The sequence below is a fragment of the Nannospalax galili genome, unplaced genomic scaffold, assembly GCF_000622305.1.
Source record: "Nannospalax galili isolate Female #2095 unplaced genomic scaffold, S.galili_v1.0 scaffold109, whole genome shotgun sequence".
In the NCBI taxonomy this organism is placed as follows: domain Eukaryota; kingdom Metazoa; phylum Chordata; class Mammalia; order Rodentia; family Spalacidae; genus Nannospalax; species Nannospalax galili.
In genome coordinates, this window is record NW_008360315.1 from 5,236,755 (window position 1) to 5,256,527 (window position 19,773).

The 19,773-nt window shown below is 40.0% G+C and overlaps 1 protein-coding gene across 1 annotated transcript in view; it reads right to left on the reverse strand.

Moving 5' to 3' along the window:
- Cpe (carboxypeptidase E) overlaps window positions 1–19,773 on the reverse strand; it is a 127,255-nt gene that overhangs the window by 30,503 nt on the left and 76,979 nt on the right. The window contains exons 2-3 of the mRNA XM_008824952.3: window positions 2,815–3,011; window positions 1,506–1,673 (exon numbers count right to left, since the gene is read on the reverse strand). Coding sequence (XP_008823174.1) covers window positions 1,506–1,673; window positions 2,815–3,011 — 365 coding nt within the window. The remainder of the gene's footprint in view (window positions 1–1,505; window positions 1,674–2,814; window positions 3,012–19,773) is intronic.

Sequence of the window (19,773 nt, forward strand, 5' to 3'; positions counted from 1 at the left end):
GGGGGGTGTAAAGAAGCGGGGGGGGGGGGGGGGGGGGCATGTATTTTCCAAGCTCTCACTTAGAGAAGGCTGTAGGAGTCATTGGCTCAGCAGAGTTACCTGAACAGAAGGACGCAGAGCTGCCCCCAGCAGTGCCCTTCCACCTTCCCCACATGAGGATGCCTTTGCTCAAATAATTTATAATATGAGCTTACCAGGTGGCCAGTGGGTATGTACATGTATCTGTGTGGCTGAGGCAAGTAAGCAGAGTATTGGAGATTACCCTGATACAGACAAGCACTGTAGGTCCTGACCTCAAGTCACTTTATATGTATTAGCTCATGCAACGCTTCTAGCCATGCTGGGAGGCAAATGTAACTATTGTCTCATCTTTCAGTTGAATAACTTGAAGCACAGAGGTATTAAATAACTTTCCAAGGTTTGATCCAAGGTAACTCACCTAGAATCTCAACAATCACATTAGTCAGCCATATTGGGTGTTCACTTTACCTTCTGATACTGAAGTGCTGGTAAGATGTTTAATCAAAAGTGCTTAAAATTTGTAAGTGAAGACCACTTAGGAGCACTATGAGATGACTGAATGGAGTTGAGACAGGCTAGATACAAAGCAAAAATAGGATGCAAGGAAATCAATTATTTTTAAAGGCCAGACATGGTAGCACAGCCTGGTAATCATATCAATCGGGAGGCAGAACAAGGAGGATCTCAAATTCAAGGTCAGCCTAGGCTACTACATAGTGAGGCCCTGTATCCAAAACCCTAAATAAATAAATAAAAACGAAAAGAAAGAATAGGATGCAACTGTACACCTCATAGCAGGAGACCAGAGATGGGAGAGCAGTCAGGCGGCCAAAGCACTGATGGCTGGTGAGCAACTGCACAGACAGAGTCAAAGGCTCTGCTGATCAGGATGAAGGAAACAATAGTGGTTGTTTCTAAGGGAAGGACTTGTTTCTGGGTAAGTTGAGCTTGATGTCCTAGGTACCATCCAATAAGAGGACCCAGTGAAGGGGTAAAACAGAGTCCCCAGGAGGTCTGGAAGGAATTAGAGATAGGGACCTGGGAAATCTTATACAGAAGCTGACATGGACCATTGAGGAAAGGATGGAAGTGCTGTCAAAGTGGCGGAGAGGACCCAGAGGAGGCCTCAATCTAATCCAAGGCAGATGAAGCAGGGAAAGAAACAGCACGGATTTGAAGGGTAGGTGATGTGGCGTTTCACAGGAGAAAATTCAGGCAAAGACAAAGTTCAAATGAGGTGATGAAGGGCTTCTTTGAGACACATGGCTACTTTCTAAGACTTAGAGCTGGGTTCTTCCCTTCTGTCCCCACCTAAAACTCCTATTCCACACTTCATCCCCAGTCCTCAGGAGCTAATTTCCAGACTCCAGTTGCTTCAGCCTTCCCACTCAAGACTTACTCCATTCTATGTCATTCATTCTGATAAAGACACCAAAACATATTCCCGGGGTTGCAGGGTCCTCCAGAAAAACTGTGTTTGCTACCTTTGCATTTTGATCCACAATTTTCTTCAGATTTTTCAGCAGATGATTATTGGGACCACCTTCTTTCTCATTAACATATACTATCCTGTCCAGGTCTGGAAAGTTCCGGTTCAGATCTATTCCCTGGGCATTGCTTCGACCCACAAACCAGTCCTTCAGCTCACCAGGCTAAGAAATAAAAAAGAAAAACCATCAGCTATCTATTATTACTGTCATTACCTATTTAAGATCTCCATCAATGCTTAGAAAAATCATTTACTATCTGTGATAATATCTTCCCATACCTGGTGTTCACTAGTTAATTATCGGTATACTCATGAAAGTATCAAGTTTAAAGTATTTGTTATGGGCGTTTTGAAAATATTTTTAATGAATAATATAATAATAAACATTATTATTATATAAGTGCTACTACCAGATTTCAAAAAAAGTCAGTACAAATTCACTGATCATAGATAACCTGCTTCAAAACACACCACTCTGTAATTATATTTAAGTAAAATATTCATCACCTTTGTAAATCACAGCAACCTGATTTTTAAAGTCAAAAGAATAATATTAAAAGCTTAAGGTGAATTCATTCTACTTCAAAATTCTAGAAGATTTTAGATATCTTCACCATAAAGAAATGACAGGTACAGGAGGACACAGATGTGATTATTCTGATTAAATGTTATATGACATATACATGTATCAAAACTTCACCTTTTACCCCATAAACATCCCCAACACTGTATAGGAAACACACATAAGTTCTATTTAAAAGCCATTTGTTTTTTCAACCTAACAGTTAAAACCTATAAAATTATTTTTACTGTTATACCTAAAGTACTTTTTTTCTTTCTTTTTCTTTTTTTTTAACTTTCCTGATCTTCATAGAGAAGCAAAGATTAAATATCAGTAAAACGCTGGTCTAGTTGAAAGTCATTCTTCCTTGAATTCAGTAGAGGGCGCTACAACACCAAGTCATCCAGCTTCAGTGTGCGGTAGGAGTTTCTCATACTTAAAGATCTTTAGGAGTAAATCTGCCTAGTCATAACCATGAACTAATAAGCGTTATTTATAGCAGTGCAACAAAAGGTTATTAAAATAGTATTGTACTTACAAAATTTCTCATTCCCAGCCTCTGCCGAAGAAGCTCATGCATTATATACTATAAATTTTTTTTCTCAAGAGCAACTTGAATAATGTCTCTCGCACTCTCTATGGTCTGCAGGCTTTGTGTGATGGCATTATGTGTAGATAAGTACATATGTACAAAAATACCCAAAAGACAATGCAGGCCAGATCCAACCTGCCCAGCACTCACCTGAGACGCTGCCTTCTCAAAGCCATCAGGGTTCAGCGAAGGCATGATATGAATTCGGGTGCTGTGGATCAAGTTGACGATGGTCTCATTCCCTTTCTGGTACTCATTGCACAGGTACTGGGCCAAGAAAATGAGCAGTTCTCGTCCAACCGCCTCATTACCATGCATGTTCCCAATGTACTTAAATTCAGGCTCACCTGAAAGACCAAAAATAGATGGTATAGAGAACAGTCTATAATGGCAAGGAGAAGGCAAATGGAGCGCAGTGCCTAAAACACACATTGTGTATCTTACATATAGTAAGTTACTATGAAAAAACAACTTCTCCCTCCAGAAAGGATGCCTAAGAAATCTTCCTGGGACAGGAAGGACAAGTGGACAGTAGAACACTCCAAACACCCTTCCCACCCTTCCATCCTTCCAGCCCTCTCTCCCTGCTGCTTTCAATTGCTATGACAAAACACTCTGACCAATACCAACTTTGGGGGGAGGGGGGTATTTGGCTTACATCTCCTGGGTCACAGTTCATCACTGAAAGAACCCAAGGCAGGAACTCAGGGCAGGAACCTGGAGGCAGGAGCTGAAGCACAAGCTATGGAGGAACACTGCTTACTGGCTTGCTCCCTTGGCCCACCCTGCTTTTTTATGCAACGCGGAGCAACCTGCCCAGGCACTACCCACAGTGGGCTGGGTCCTCGCACATCATTCCACAATCAAGAAAATGCCCCACAGGCATGGCCACAGGCTGGTCCAATAGAGGCAATTCCCCAACTGAGGCTTCCTCAGCCCAGGTATATCAAATTGACAGCTAAGGCTATCCAGTACGCCTACCTACTATAGAACTATGTCCACACAGAATTCTTATGTTGAAGGCCTAAGGCCCACTGTGACTGCATTTGGAAACAGGGCCATTAAAGAAGTAATTAAGGTTCAAAGAAGTCCTAAGAGTGGAAACTCTGTTAATACTTGTCATCACAGGAAGGTAAGACACCAGAAATCTCTCCTCGTCAGTGAGGAAAGTCCTGGGGACACAGCAAGATGGGTGTGCCCCTATGCCAGGAGCAGAGGTCTTGATCTTGGGCTTCTAGCCTCCAGAACTGTGAAAAAAATGAATTTCAGTTGTTTAAGCTATCCAATGTGTAGCATTTTGTTATGGCTGTCCAACCAGGCTATGCACCACCTCCAATAACTGATAAGACACTGTGTGTCCCTATAGATTAAATACTGCACTTTGTTTTCTATTTTAATCTTCACCAAACATCTAAAGGTAAGTATTGTTATCCATCTCCATTTTTCAGATGGACAAACTGATTTAAATCCTGGCCATCTGCTTTAGTTAAAAAGCCTATATTGTGCTATAAAAATTTAAAACTTTAAATTTTTAAAATTTAATTAAATTTAATTAAAAAATTAAAAAGGAGCCAGGCTGTGTGGGCTCAAACCCTGGCACCAAATCTTACTGGCCAACCTTCAGCAAGTTGTTTCAGCTCCCTACGGCTCCCTTTCCCCAGGTAAAATCCTAAAGACAACAATAGATTGTACATCATCGGGAAGATTACAATGATAAGAAATAACGAGTGCAAACGCCTAGACCAGTACCTGGAAAATAGCAACTACTGCTGAGTGCTGTGTGATTATTTTTGTATTATTATTATTATTATTATTGCATTGTGAGGTACTTTGCCATATGTAATCTAATTTACTGTTTTTAGCTCCCCAGAAAAGCATGGGAGACATATACTTCCATTAAGACAGTGGCATAGTGAAGCCCAAAGAGGGGAAGTATTGCTGAAGGCTCAGAATTCCAGCATGATTGTCCCTTTCTGTGGCACTCTATTGCATTCTGGAAGGATCCAGGAAACTGCAAAGCAAGGCAGCTACGTGGCCTTCCCTAACCCTGCTGCTCAGCTCCCTTCTGCGTCATTCATACCATAGGCCCAACTTCTGCCTTGGAAAGGTTGCTCGCATTTTTAAAATCATGAAGACTGAAAGAAGAAATGTAATATTTCTCTCCTGGAAACATGCTACCCATCTGTTCTTTGCCTGAGACTCCAGATTCTGACCACAGTGACTGCTCACCACAGGAAAGCATGTCCTTCTGTGTCCTCGGTAATCTGTACTAATCCTAATCTAAGGATCAGGTGGGAACAGGGTCAGAGCTATTTATATAATCCAACTCAGTTTTTTTCCCTTTGAGGGAAAGTCTCAAACAAAACTGCCCCCCTAGGGACTGGCCCAGAGGCATGAGATTTTTTTTGGCTTCTACTTTTAAAAGTAATAAAAAACTTTCTTCCATTCTGTGAAAAGCATGCACTTGATGCTTTCCCTTTCTGTAACAATTGGTTGAGGTTCAGAGGAAACTGCTAGAGAGAAAGAGAAGAGAGAGTAAGATGGAGAGATGAGAGGGTGGAGAGAGAAGATGGAGAAAAATGAGAGGGGGGAGAGAGGGGGAGGGAGAGAGAGAGAGAGAGAGAGAGAGAGAGAGAAAGAGAGCAAGCAGGATATAGGAACAAAAAGCTGTTTCACACAGCTGTCCGAGGAGACTGGACTGTGGGAAGTACTCTGGTCCTTACCCTAGCAACATCTTTCCAGAGTCACTGGAAAGAGTGGGCTTTGGACCACCCAAAGAATAGACAAGTATGCAGAATGTTTTTTTTCATTCTCTGAGTTTCCTTTTTTTTTTTTTTTTTTTTCGGTCTTTTTGAGACAGGGTCTCTCTGTAGCCCCAGGTGTCCTGGAACTCACTATGTAGACCAGGCTGGCCTTGAACTCACAGAGATCCACCTGCCTCTGCCTCCCCAGTGCTGGAATTAAAGGCGTGCGCCACCATGCCCAGCAAGTTTCCATTTTATCACTTGAAGGGGAGCTAGTGAACTCAGGTCATTCGGTCAAACTGACCTCCAGGTGCTTCAGTTGGGCAGTTAATTTTGCATTTGCACGGGAATGCTTTGCAGTGTGGCATAGCATGTTCCCTTCAGTTCTGCCACAGGCCCTCACTCCCTATTCTGCTTCGCTCACTTGTTTGCAAGTCCCCATTTTTTTTTGGTCAGAAACTTTCCACTATGGCTTCTATGTCTCACCTCAGGAAATTCCTTTCAAAGTAACTCTCCCAAAATGTCTTCTGTATTTGTCAGGAGACAATGATGCTTTAGGTTAACATGAAGATAGAACAAACACCTTTATATCAAAACATAGAACATAGTAACATAGAAAAATAAGAATCAAGGCACCAGAAAAGGAAAGTGCACCTCCTCTCTACCTCCAACCTTGGGAATAAATTAGACCAATGCATGATGCTACAGTCAGAATACTGAGGCGTTTTGTGCCTGCTGACACATCTTATGAAATGGAGAAGAGCTATGCTGGTTAAAAGCAGTGTTTGTTCGGTGTATATATGCAATTTCCAGTATAAGAGACTTTAGGGAACCCAAAAGCAGATAAAGCATCATTCCTAAACTCAAAGAATGTGGAGTCTGGAGGACACAGACGTGCACACAAACTATGTCAGGAGTGAGGCAACAATGAAGGAATGTTGGACACATCGCCATCCAGCTTCAGGATTCTAAACTAGACTATTCTTTCCTCCTCTTTGGCCTCCTCTCAGCTCTGGTCTCTCCTATAGCCAGTATTAGCTTCTATATATTTTATTGCTATCATTATTGTGTACATGTCTGTGATGATGTGGGGGGGCACAGTGCACATGTGGAGGTCAGAACACAACACTGTAGGATCAGTTCTCTCCTTCTACCTTGACATGGGACTGAATGCACATCATCAGACTTGTACAGGAAGCACTTTGTCTGCTAAGCCACCTTGGTGGCCCCCAGAGCTATCTTTTCGAAGCACAACTCTCTTCAGACCATCACTACCTAAAAAACCATCAATAATTGTATAGGCCAAAATTCTCTATCAGATCTTTAACTTCCTGAGATCACTCCTGTCTTTTAGGCACACTTCCCACAAACACAGAGCTCTTGCCCCATCATGTTCTCTGTACACACACACACACACACACACACACACACACACACACACACTTTTGTCTTCACACCCCTCTAACCATGAAAAACTACCAAATCCCTTGGTTTTGAAGATCATCACGAGTGCAGAGACTGTACTGGGAATCAGTGTGATTATTTGATTCTTCCCTCTCTTCCTAAGACTGCACGTTCTTTTTGTCCTGAAATGGTATCCAATCTAGCACCCTAGTATATCAGCCATACTCAGCTGCAGGCTGTTAATACAGAAAGGGCATAATAAATATAATTCAATGAGATCATAAGTAAATGGTAAGTAAATGGTCTTGCTGTAAAACCCCATTCTCATACACCCTTGAGACGCAGATGCAGAAGCTACTGAAGACCTTCCTGGAACAGTGAAGGGAGGAGTGACCTGCTAGAGGGAACTTGAGGCATCGTCCAGGAGGTCTGCATCCCATGTAGACTAACTAGGAGTTTCAGTGGCTTGTTGCCCTATCCAACATCCCCAAGCTGGAACGGAAATTCATTCTCTTTGAGAGTGGAGGCAGAGGGATTGCAAACAGCTCATTCCCACCAAGAAGATCCATCTCCATGGTCACCACAAAACCTCTCCAGACAAGCGGTTCTCTTGGACTATTTTTGTCGTAGAGGTTAAGTGATGGATTCTGAAGAGACTTCGCTTTCAGAACCCTTAATCCAAAAATAGAGGTTCAGTTGAAGGCTGTGGAGTGTGAATGGGCCTCCGTGCAGTAAGCCTTCAGTTTATTTGAGAGAGAAAAAAGGAGTGACAGCTTTCATCAGAACTTAGTTTTCTGCAGTGGGAAAGAGCACGAACTACAGGCTGGAAAACAGGTGACGTTTGCCTTCCTATTTGCAGTGTTTACACGAAAGACCAAGCCCCAGGTTTCCCAGGGTTGCAGCTGGTCAGTGCGTCACTCCTTGCGGATGTAGTTGGTGATGCACAAGCAACTTCAAGCTCGCTTTTCTACTCCTAGCAACAAGAAGCAAAGGGCATCACAAAGCATGATGGGTGTTTGTACATCCATCTACTTTTCCTTCCTATCAAATTCATTGTCATCTTTACATAATGAATCCCGAGTTCCCAGTCTTGAAATGTATCGTGTATACAGAAATTGATTTCCCTGGAAGAACTCAGGAAGTACTCTTTCTCATGAGTCAATTTCCCCATAATTTTTATAGGTATTAGTATTCAGTGTTCTCAACACAGCAGTCATCAGTCAAGGGAGTTATTAAAAAGCAGTCAGTCACCTCATGAATCCTATGTAGCCTGGTTGGATCACATTTTTATCTTTTTCCACCTATAGAGAATTACTAACATACCTGATTGGATTTTCATTATCATTATTTCATTATTCATTATCATTAGAACAAGATAAGAACAATTTTTACATTTCAAAAATAAGATCCACAAGCTTCTTTTAAGACAGGCTCTTGTTAAGCAGCTCAGACTGGCCTCACACCACACTCCTGCTACAGCCTCCCGAGTGCTGAGTATTCGGACCCATATGGTAAGGTCCACAGTTTTAATGAAGGCAGAAATAACTACACAAATTTTGAACCAGAACAGGCAAATTAGTTTAAGTCTGTCCTTGTTACTCTTTGCTGAAGTTATGTATTAATATAACGTGATAAATAAATCAGTAAAAAGCAACTTAAATTTCTATGCCTTAAAAGTAAAGTGCTAACATTTTACACCCCAGAAATACATCCATTAGGTTTAACATGTAAATGATGTCAAAAGCAGAAGACAAGGTACAATGTTTCCTAATGTATAAGACATGTATACTGTAAAATAGCCTGGGAGACTTTAAGGCACAAGTTCAAAGGCCCAGTAGGTCTAACGGGACCAAACGAAAAGATAAAAGTAAAGGTAGTATTATCTGCTTTCCTACATTTTTTTTTAGCTATAGCACTTTTCCTCTTGGGAATATCAGACAGGCTGACAGTGGACACAGTACCGGCTCAACGGCTTGAAGATCCACACCAAAGGTAAAATTACTAATGGAAAATGAGACAATGGATGTGAAAATGGGTAGTAAATTGTGAAATTGTACACAAATGTAGCATCGCTGTTCAGAAAAAATAAGTAGGTTAAGCATACTTTAGGAAAGAGCTTCAGGGCTGGAGAAATGGCTCAGTGGTTAAGAATTTGTACTGCTTTGGCAGAGAACCTAAGTTCCATTACTAGCACCTACATGGGGCAGCTCTCAATCACCTGTAACTCCAGCTCCAGCAGGATCCGACACCTCTGACCTCTTCAGGCACCTGCACTCAAGCACATATTCCCACACTCAGACTCACACACACACACACACACACACACACACACACATCATTATAAATAAAATTTTAAAAAGAAATACTTTGATTATAGTAATAGCATCTCCCATGTTTCATCCTCAAAATAGAGCTGGAACTCACACTGAGATGAATCTATTCTCCTTCCAACACCAAAATTTTGTTTAAAATATGTCCCTATTCACTTGGAATGAATGTACAGTGAATAAATGAATGAAAGGGGCTGTTTCCAGAACCCGCCAAAGATAGAAAAATCTGAGGAAGTTCAAGTTCCTTATGTAATAAATTATAGTATTTGCCTATAACTGGTGCACCTCCTCTATACTTTGTCATCTTGATGACATGTAATGTCTAACACAAGACAAATACCATGTAAATATTTGGTATGCAGTATTGTTTAGGAAACAGTGACGAGAAGAAAGTCTGTACTTGTTCAGTTCAGATGATTTTTAAAATCTTTTGATAGAGGGCCTGGAGAGGTGACTCAAGGGTTAACAGCACTGGCTGCTCTTGCAGAGGACTCAGGTTTGGTTGCCAGCACCCACATGGCAGCTAACAACTGGTCTGTAACTCCAGTTCCAGGGAGTCCAACACCCTCTTCTGATCTCACTGTATTGCACGCATGGGGTAGACTTACATATATACAGGCAAAGCCCTCATACACAAAATATAAATAAATAAATTTAAATATATTTTGATAGTTGACTGAACATACAGACACAGAACTCACAAATATGGCGTGCTGATTATGTGCAAACATACATATGCATATATATACATATATGTGGATATATATACATATATATATATAGCCCACTAAGTACATTCTTTGAACTGGTGACAATATCCCAAAGTAAATATCCCTGTATACATATTTTCATAAACATTGCTTGAATATCAAGTATCTATACATAAAATGTCATTTCTCAAGGACACTATAATAAAACAATTATTTTGAGACACAGACAAAGGCTGCACACACAACCCAGTCACTGAGCTGATCTGACTCACAAACTGCTGTGCAGGTAAGTGGAAACACCTTTGGAACAGATGGGCCTTTTAATCAATGAGCCTTCTCCTGGGGCGGTGAACACATTAGTGGTACTAATTGTTTCTACTTGCTTGATATTCTACCCCATTGTAGCCCTAAATCATCCTTGCAGGAGCAGAACCCTAAAAATTAGTTTCCTAGAATTTGTCAGTAAGGACATCATTAATAGGCTCACAGTTTAGCACATATTAGAAGGTTTTTTAAATGCTGAACATATTTCTAAAGTAAATGCAATTCTCCGAGGGTCAAATAAACAACAGAAGAAGTGAATATCTTATAAAAATAGATTCATCTTCTATACAATAAATGGAGGGAAAATAAAGATAGAAAAGAAACCAAAAAAATCAAAAATGGTTACAAAAAGAAATTAAAGGCTATAGAATCATATGGTCTCTCCTCTAGCCTCTGACCTTCTTTGAAACCATACTATAAAAACAGTTCAGTTAATGTGACATCTTGAAGTGAACTCTTGCTTCATCTGATTTTTTTTAATGGTCGATAAAAACAGAATACATTACACAACTATTTTTACAAGCTTTATTATAGAATTGTTTTAAAAATTTGTTCTGTATTAGATTTTTATATTACTTTCTAATTCTCTTGCATATGACATCTAGAATGCTTCTGGTAAGATCTTCATTGAACAGAGAGGACTGTCTAAAGGAACAGAGGACATTCTAATCCTCAAAATGTATCAAATAACTTCAGAATTTCAATAGCATAAATGACTTCAGTCTTCTCAAATGAAAGCATTTAGTATCTTCAAAGAAGTATGCTACAGATTCCTTGCAAATATCCATATATAATGATGTGCTGGTAAATGTTTAACAACCTGTTTGTGGGCTATAAATACTCCTATCCTGGCCAACTTGTAACTACCAATGTGAGGTCATTTCACGCAAACATTTCTTGAAAATTAAAAACAAGCCCTCAAAAGCCAGTACAAGTACACTGTAGTTTATCACTGCCTAGAACAGTGATTTGGATAAATAGGGTCCAATTTTTCTGTAAGTTCTCCATCAGAGGAAACTAAGGTCTAAGACATCTGAAGAATTTTCAAACACACTATGAGAAACATAACCAGACTTCTCTTAGATTTTATTTCCTTTCACAATGAAAGGCTAGGAATGTAGCTCCATGAAAAAGCACTTGCCTAGCATGCACGGAACCCTGGGTTCAATTCCTAGCTCTGTAAGAAATAAGTTACCATTTCACGCTGGAAAAATTCAGAGTTCTGATTTTGTTTATTGTTGTATCAATATAGAAAAGAATTCAAAAGTACTAGGTCATTATCAATTCAACTTAAAGGCAAAGAAAGGTAGAGGACTAGGAACTCGGGAATTTGTTTTTTGGACTGAGTTAATTTGCAACAATCACTGATTCACTACAGTCTGTTACCCTCTGCCCTAAAACTAACCACAACAGATCATGGAATTTTATTGTAACCTTTCAGAAGTTTTTCTAAAATATTTATCAGCAATAATATCAGGTGTCCAAAACTCCTGCTCTCCCTCAGCCTTGACCAAGGAGACTGTTTAGTTTCTATGCCCAGGCGCAGAAATTTGTAGCACAAACCCCTTAGAAATAAGTTATTAATGTGAAACACCTTATTATCATTTGCCAAGAAGAATCTGCCTCTGAAAGCCTTTAGAGGTCAAAAAAAAAAAGTTTGACTTCTCTAAGAACAGCTTAGAGAGAAACTCTAATGTGTGAACTTAATGTGTGAATGGGCAATGCAGAAATAGAGCCAAAGCTAAAGCCTCATGATTTGAAATCTTTCTGCACACGTCTATCAGACAGAAAGAACAGAGTTAATTTTGAATATTGTAATGATTATTGACTACACCAAATACTCATCAGATGCCACTGTGAATTTATTCACTGCAGGAGCTTTATGGATCTAGACTTGTCTTTTAGGACTCTCAATTCCTAGTCATTTGGGGCAACTCTCTTGGTAGATTCTGATTTCTTTCACTAGCATCCTCAGCAAATCACACAGATAAAATGTAAAGATAAATTTACCTAAAAGGTTAAGAATTAAACCTAATTAAATCAGCTGGCTTTAGAAAGTGTGGAGAAGACCTGTGCTCAAACTTTTTCTTTTCTAATTATATTTTTAATTATCTTACAGATTAATGGTTTTCATGCATCCTTGGTTTTGGTTAACCCATCCATCACCCCTTCCAAAACCCTGCCCCACAATTTGTCCTCATTCTACACTTAAACTTTAACCCACAGACTCATAAGTGATTGAAGTCTTGAGAATAAGACTCTTGAGTGCTCAGGCCTGAAAGGGGCATCTATATCAACTCTCCACACCAAGGCTCAGGGAACATTTCGGGAGAGAAAGTAAAAGAACATAAGCTGGAGGGTGGTGAGGAGCACTGTGACATGCTGCCTTCTGCCTATGGCATGGTCACATGACCATTGAGCTCACTGTAATTATGGTATTTTCACAAGATTAAGCCCAAAAGCTCAGTCAATATTCCAGGAAGAAGCATTAATTGGACTCAGAAGTTTGCAAAAAAAAAAAGAAAGAAAGAAAGAAAGAAAAAAGGAGAGGACATGGAGGTGGGAAGGGAGTATACTGGGATGCCCAAGGGAGTGGAAGCAGGGAGCTGAAGGTGGATATGATCAATGTATACATGTGTGACATTGTCAAAGAATAAATAAAAGATTTTTTAGAGTTGGAATCACTGACTCTTTAAATATTTGTTTCTTTTATTCATTCCAAAATATTTTTTTTTAGTACTTGCAATAACAAAAGCACAGATTTAACATTTATCCACATATACAATGTGCCAGGTGCTGGACTTTTCATGATATCTCATCCTGTGTTCAGCAGCCTAAAAGGCAAAGAAGACTGCTGTTCCCATCTACATGGAAATCCAGGACACAACCCACGCTTCTCTCCTGTGAAGTCCAGGTCCCCCAGGGTCCTCCTTCCCTTCCCTCTCTCCTCCCTTCCCCTCTTCCGTCTAGTTCTCTCTTGCTCTTCACTTTCTCTCTCTCTCTCTCCATCCCTTCCTCCCTTTCTCACTCTCCTTTTCTGTCACTTCATATATGAAGCATGGTTTTGAAAAACTCACATGGGGCTGGAGAGAGGGCCCAGTGGTTAAGAGAACATGCTCCTCTTACAGAGGACCCGAGTTCAGTTCCAGCACCCACACTAGGTGGATCACAACTAACTGTGACTCCAGCCCAGGGGATCCAATGCCCTCTTCAGGACTCCATGGGCACCTGCACTCACATGTGCACATACCACCACACAATACACACATATACACATAGTCAAAAATAAAATATTTTTGTTATTCCCTACATAACATGAAATTTGTCATCCTTTAAAAAAAAAAGTGTGAGAAAGGCCTAATGGCACACACCTTCAGTCCCAGTACTCAGGAGGCAGAAGTAAGAGGATCTTTGTGAGCTCAAATCCAGTCTGGTCTACATAGTGAGTTTCTGGCCAGGTGGGGTTACAGGGAGACTGTGTCTGAAAAAATTAAATAAATAAATTAAAAAAATAAAAATAAAAATATGGATGGACCTTGTCCCTTGTCTATGATTATGGTTTAGGTCTTTGCTGATTTTCTCACTGATATACTTTGATGTGACTTTGTATGTCTACTTTGGAAAATAATTTTTATGAGGAGTTTATTTCATAGTTTGAAATGAGAAGCTTGGGTGGCAACCTCAAGTTCCTGAAGCTTGAAATTCTTCATGCTTTTGAAGGTTATGTGGCAAAGGACTTGATTCATTCTGCCAAACACTAGGGAAAAACATAGAATCAGTAACTAGGAGGTTCAAAGACAGAGCAGTTAGCCAGCTGAGGAACAAATTTCCTTTCAGTGACAGCAATTGGAAGGCAGAAGGGCTGCAGAGAAGTGGTTAATTCCCATGGAGACAGAAAGATAGCTAAGGAGCACAGTGCCTTGCTTACACTGAATGATCCCTTAGCATCTATAAAAACAGCTCCCCTAAATCCTTTGTTTGATTAACTATTTGTAGACAAGCTTCTAATATTATCCTTTATAAAACATCGTTTTCAGTAAACATTAGTTGATAATTTTGATAGTTCTCTAGAACAAAGAGAAAGCTATAAATTGGGTATAAATTAAATTGTGGTTCTAAAATGTAATGGAAAAACCCTAGTCCATTGTACTGATCACCTCTCTTTATGCCCGTGAATGAACAGCTCATCCATTAAAAGGTGTGTAGGCAGAAGAGTGAGTAAAACAGATGTCATCAGAACCTGTATGGGTGGAAAACATCAAACAGTTCCAATAGACATGGATAAAGGCAGAACAAAACATCCAATTTGCTAATAACCAGACGAAGAGGAAGTAGGATTAACTATCAAAACCAAAATCAGCAATGTAATAGCTTATTTGAACTATCCTTCTCAAAAGATTCTTGGGATGGTTTTAGTTTTTTTAATTCTCTCAGGAAGAAGATAGCATAGAAGTCAAATTGATTTGTCAAAACATTTTCAAGATGTTACTTTTTCAACATCATAACTAAAGTCTCAGTATTCAACATAACAATGGTTTCAGAAGCAACAGATAGTGCAGTAGACTCTAAAAAGTAAAGGATTAGCTGTGTTGAACACAGCCTGGGATCCCAGCACTTGAGAGGTAGAAGCAACTGGATCAAACAGCCTGGATTGCAGAGATCATGATTCCCTGGCAAAGGGCAAGGTGGAGTTCTCTGGGTCCCACTGCATATGTGACTACCGCAGAAAACCAGTACCTTACTGGTGATGAATCCTCCTTGAGAGATCTGCACCTCCCCTCAGAAAATGATTCCATGGCAGGGCAGACACAAAGCATCCTTTTCTGAACTTGTTCAAAATTTTGAAATAAAATTGTGCTGATAGTATCATTTTAATTCAGTTAAACCTGTTTGTGCAGATGGTTACATAGACAGATTTCTAGGCTCCACTCTCAAAGATCACTCTTCAGAAGGTCTGAGCAAAGACCTCAGCATCTACACTCTGTAAAGGGTCTGGAGGTGGTCATGATGTCCACCAGGGTTGAGAAGGGGTGATTTAGGAGTCAGGGACTTAGAAAGTACAGTGATGGGAGGAGGGTTCCATGAGGGCAGCTGACAAGTGGGAACTTCAGCAGTTGAAGGTCACTGGGACAAAGGTGAGGATGATGATTACCCTTAACAATTTGAGGGTCACTTCCATTTCAGAAGTTTTTATTTAAATAAAACTATGAATTCTCTTCCCTCATATTTTCCAAGTTACAAAGATTTTATACTTTTATGGGACCTTATTCTAGATATTTACATAGCAGAATCAAGGAAAAGTCTTCAGAATCACCAAAAATATCAACAAACATCTATTATACATGCCTGTTGTTGTTTTTTTAAAAAAAAATCTCAGGCACATAGGAAAATGCTCCAAGTAGAAGGGCAGCAATATAGCACTACTTAAAAAATCAAAAGTTTCGATCAGGGTAGCACAGACTTAGGTTTGAATTTCGGTTCTAACATTGTATATCTAGTCTGGAACAGGAAACTCCTTCCACTATCCTAATCCTCTTCCTGAACTGTTGTCTTAGTTAACCCTCTTCTGCTGAGTTGTTTAGGGGAATGAGTAAGAAAATGCATGGGTGAGACACCATGTACCAGCAACTGTAAGGCAATAATGGAATGGAAACACTATTGCCCATGACTCATACTGTCCACCCTGAGATAAACAATCCTCCCTCCTGGAGACATAAAGACACTTCGAAGGGGATAGCAGAAACCTCTTCTCAACCTGTGACTGGGAAATGAATTCCTCACTCCCAGAGTATAGATAAATGTGCAAGCTTAGTCTGGACCCATCTGATCTGGCAGAGCTCCTCCAACGTGGATGAGCATGTGAACAACCTGAGGAGCCTTTTAAAAGTGCAGACTCCAGTTCAGTAGATTGGGAGTGAGGTTTGAGAGTCTGCAGCCCCAGTGGGTTCCCAGGGGAGGCTGAGAGTGGTGGCACAAGCCTGAATACAAGCACCCAGTAGGTAAAGACAGGAAGATTAGGAGTTCAAGGCCACCCTCTGCTAAATACTGAATTCAAGGCCATCCTGGGCTACATGAGACCCTGTTCCCCAAACCGAATAATAAAAATAGGCTCATCCATCAGTAAGTCCTAAACTGTTAGTCTGTGGGTCACTGAGTGTAGAAAGGGTAGTTGAAACCTCCTAAATCAAGAGAAGGGGAAGAAAAATAGCAAGAGTCTTTAAACAAAGAAATGGAGGGGGAGAAGGAAGGAGAGAAGGAGGAGGGAGGGAAGGAGGGAGGGAAGCACGCACAAAATCTCAAAACTCAAATACTTCTCTTATTCATGGCTATTCTAACCAACTTGAGTATCCACCCACCAAAAGTTCTGTGGATACTTCATGGCCTTGGGTATAAAATTCACCATGGTGCTAACTCCGTGATCAAACAAAGTATGTGCTAATGTACATTAAATCCAATAGTAGATGCAGGAGATGGTGGACTTACAGAGCTTACTGAAATCACCTAACGGTGCTCCAGAACCATACAGACAAGAAGAAAGCATATTGCTCTTCTCAGTTTCAAGTCAATGTTTAATTTTTAAATATACATTAAATAATTAATCATGCATTACATTTTAATATACTTATAAATAATTATGAACAATGATGTTTCCTCATAGAGATGTACTATCATATTTTGTGTATGAGTCTCTCACTCAAGTACTTCCAAGGTTTTTACTGATCACAGCTATTCCAATTTTATCTCCCACTCCGTCTCGTCCATCTTCTGCTGTGCTTTTTATTTATTTCTTCAGGTACAAAAACAAGTCCCTTACAGAATTCTTTCCCAGTGAAGAAGGAGCAAACAATTCAATGAAAAGCAAACATTTCTACAAGGCCAAGTACATAACTAAGTGGATTCATGTTGACTCCAGCAAAGATAGCATTCTGTTATGAAACACTTAATAGTTTAATTTTTTAACATTTTATTTATTATTTTTATTTTATGTGTATGGGTGTATTGCCTGCATGTAAATGAGTGCACCTGTATCATGCAATGCCGCAGAGGTCAGAAGAGGGTTTTGGATTCCCCTGGAGCTGGAGTTAAGGACAGTACGTAGCTGCCATGTGGGTGCTGAGAATCGAAGTTGGGTCCTCCGCAAGAGCAGTCAGTTCTCTTAACTGCTGAACCATCTCTCCAGCCCCTTAATAATTTAAGGATCTTCTCATATTAAAGTATACAAATATTTGAAAGTAGAGAATATTGAGATGCTTTACAAATGAAATAGAAGCTACCTGACTTCACTAAGAGGCCAGTTACAGTTACGAAATATTTATTATTTGCAATTTTATGTGTCCCTAAAATAAACATCATCTACAGTGCTAAAATGTTAACATAAAATCTTATATGGAACTGGCAAGATGCTCAGTAGGTCAAGGCACTTGCTGAACAGTCTGATAACCTGAGTTCGATTCCCCAGACCCAGAACTCCCACAAGTTGTCCACTGACCTCCATACACGTGCTGTGGCACACACACACACACACACACACACACACACACACACACACACAAATGGTTAGAAAGTATTTCGTCTACATTTAGCAGATGAGGATTTCAAGGACCTGGAAGATGCTGGGAGAGTAACTTCCCTTACTTCAAACAGGTTACTGGTAACAATACTAGGATTCCACATGATCTGACCCACAGAAAAAGAGCTTAACTTTTTTGTTTGTTTGGTTTTTGTTTCCAGAGACAAGGTCTCACTATGTAGTTCAGTCTCAAACTCACCATCTAGCTAGCTCAAGCTGGCCTTAAACGTACAATCTGCCTCTTACCAACCAATCATCACTCCTAGCAACTATTTTATTTTATTTGGTTTGTTTTCTGTTTGTTTTGTTTTGTTGTTGGTTGTTTTTTGTTTGTTTGTTTGTTCACTTTTTCTTGAGAAGCAGTATCACTCTGGAGCCTAGATTGGCCAGGAATTCACTATATAGCCCAGGTTGACCTCAGACTCACAGCTGTCCTCCTGCCTCAGCCACTAAAGTGCAAGCCACCAGGCTTGGCCGATGTGTTTTAATGGTTTGCAAACTCTCGTTCTACAATAAATACATTACACTCTATTTGTCACACTGTCTTGCAAATATTTCCTCTAAACTTGTTTTTTACTTTTGTCATGCATTTTTCTGCATCGAAGTTTAGAATTTTGTTAATCAAAACCATCCAACTTTTCTTGAACGCCATCTGGATGGTCTCTCTTTTTAAGAGAAAAATTAAGCACACAGAATAAAAATTTGTATTCTATTATTTTACATTTTAATTTTCAAATCTGCAACTTTATGCTAGTATATGAGAGAGAGAAGGAGGGTGGGAGGGAGAGGAGAGAGAGAGAGAGAGAGAGAGAGAGAGAGAGAGACTTCAATTGCTTTTATTCTAGCTGGAAGTCAATTATGCCAATTTCTTTTTCCCTGATTATTTTTAGGGGGAGGGGGAGGTTGGGGCAGGCTCTTATATAACACAGACTGGTTCCAAACCCACTATGCTGCTAGAGATAACCAACTCCTGAACCTCCTGCTTCCACCTCCCGGGCACTAGGATCACTTATTTCCATCACCATGTCTGGCTTTCCCCTCTAAATTCAAATTCTACTTTCACTAAAATTAAATTTCCCCATACACTTCAGCCTGTTTCTAGATCTTATCCTAACAGTTGCTGCTTTTAAGAGTTTATGTCATATAGTTTTGATCAAAGAATCTTAAAGATTTGTCCTATTTTTATTACTGTGTGTGAGAGAGACAGAGACAGAGACAGAGAGTCCACCATGTGTGCCAGTGTCTGAGGAGTCCAGAAGGTATTGGATCCCCTGGAGCTGGAGTTACAGGAAGTTATGAGCCACCTGATGTGGATTCTGGGGGCTGGATTTGGGTCCTCTGGAAAAGCAATAACTAAGTAGTTAAGATGGGTTAACTACTAAGTCATCTCTCCAGGCCCGTATAAAAGAATCTGAATACATATTAATAGCTCATAGGATTGGTAACTCCATTTCTAAGTACCTTTTTTTCTTTTCTTTTCTTTTCTTTTCTTTCTCTCTCTCTTTCTTTCTTTCTTTCTTTCTTTCTTTCTTTCTTTCTTTCTTTCTTCCTTTTTGGTCTTTTTTGAGACAGGGTCTCCCTGTAGCCCCAGCTGGCATGGAATTCACTATGTAGAGTAGGCTGGCCTTGAACTTACAGAGATCTGCCTGCTTCTGCCTCCCAAATGCTGTAACTAAAGGCCCACCCATAAATACCTTTCATAGAAGATTTTTCTCTAAACCCTAGAGGGATGGCTTAGTGATTAAGAACACTGGCTGCTCTTGCAGAGGACCTGGGTTCAGTTCCCAGCACCCACATGACAGGTAACAACCATACTTTAACTCCAGTTTCAGGGGATTTGGTGCCCTCTTCTGGGCTCCATGGGCTTTGTATACACAGGTATACAACAGCAAAACACTTATACACATAAAAGATAGATGATAAATGATAGATAGATGATAGATAGATAGATACATGATAGATAGACAGATGATAGTGAGATAGATAGATGATAGATAGATAGATAGATAGATGATAGATAGATAGAT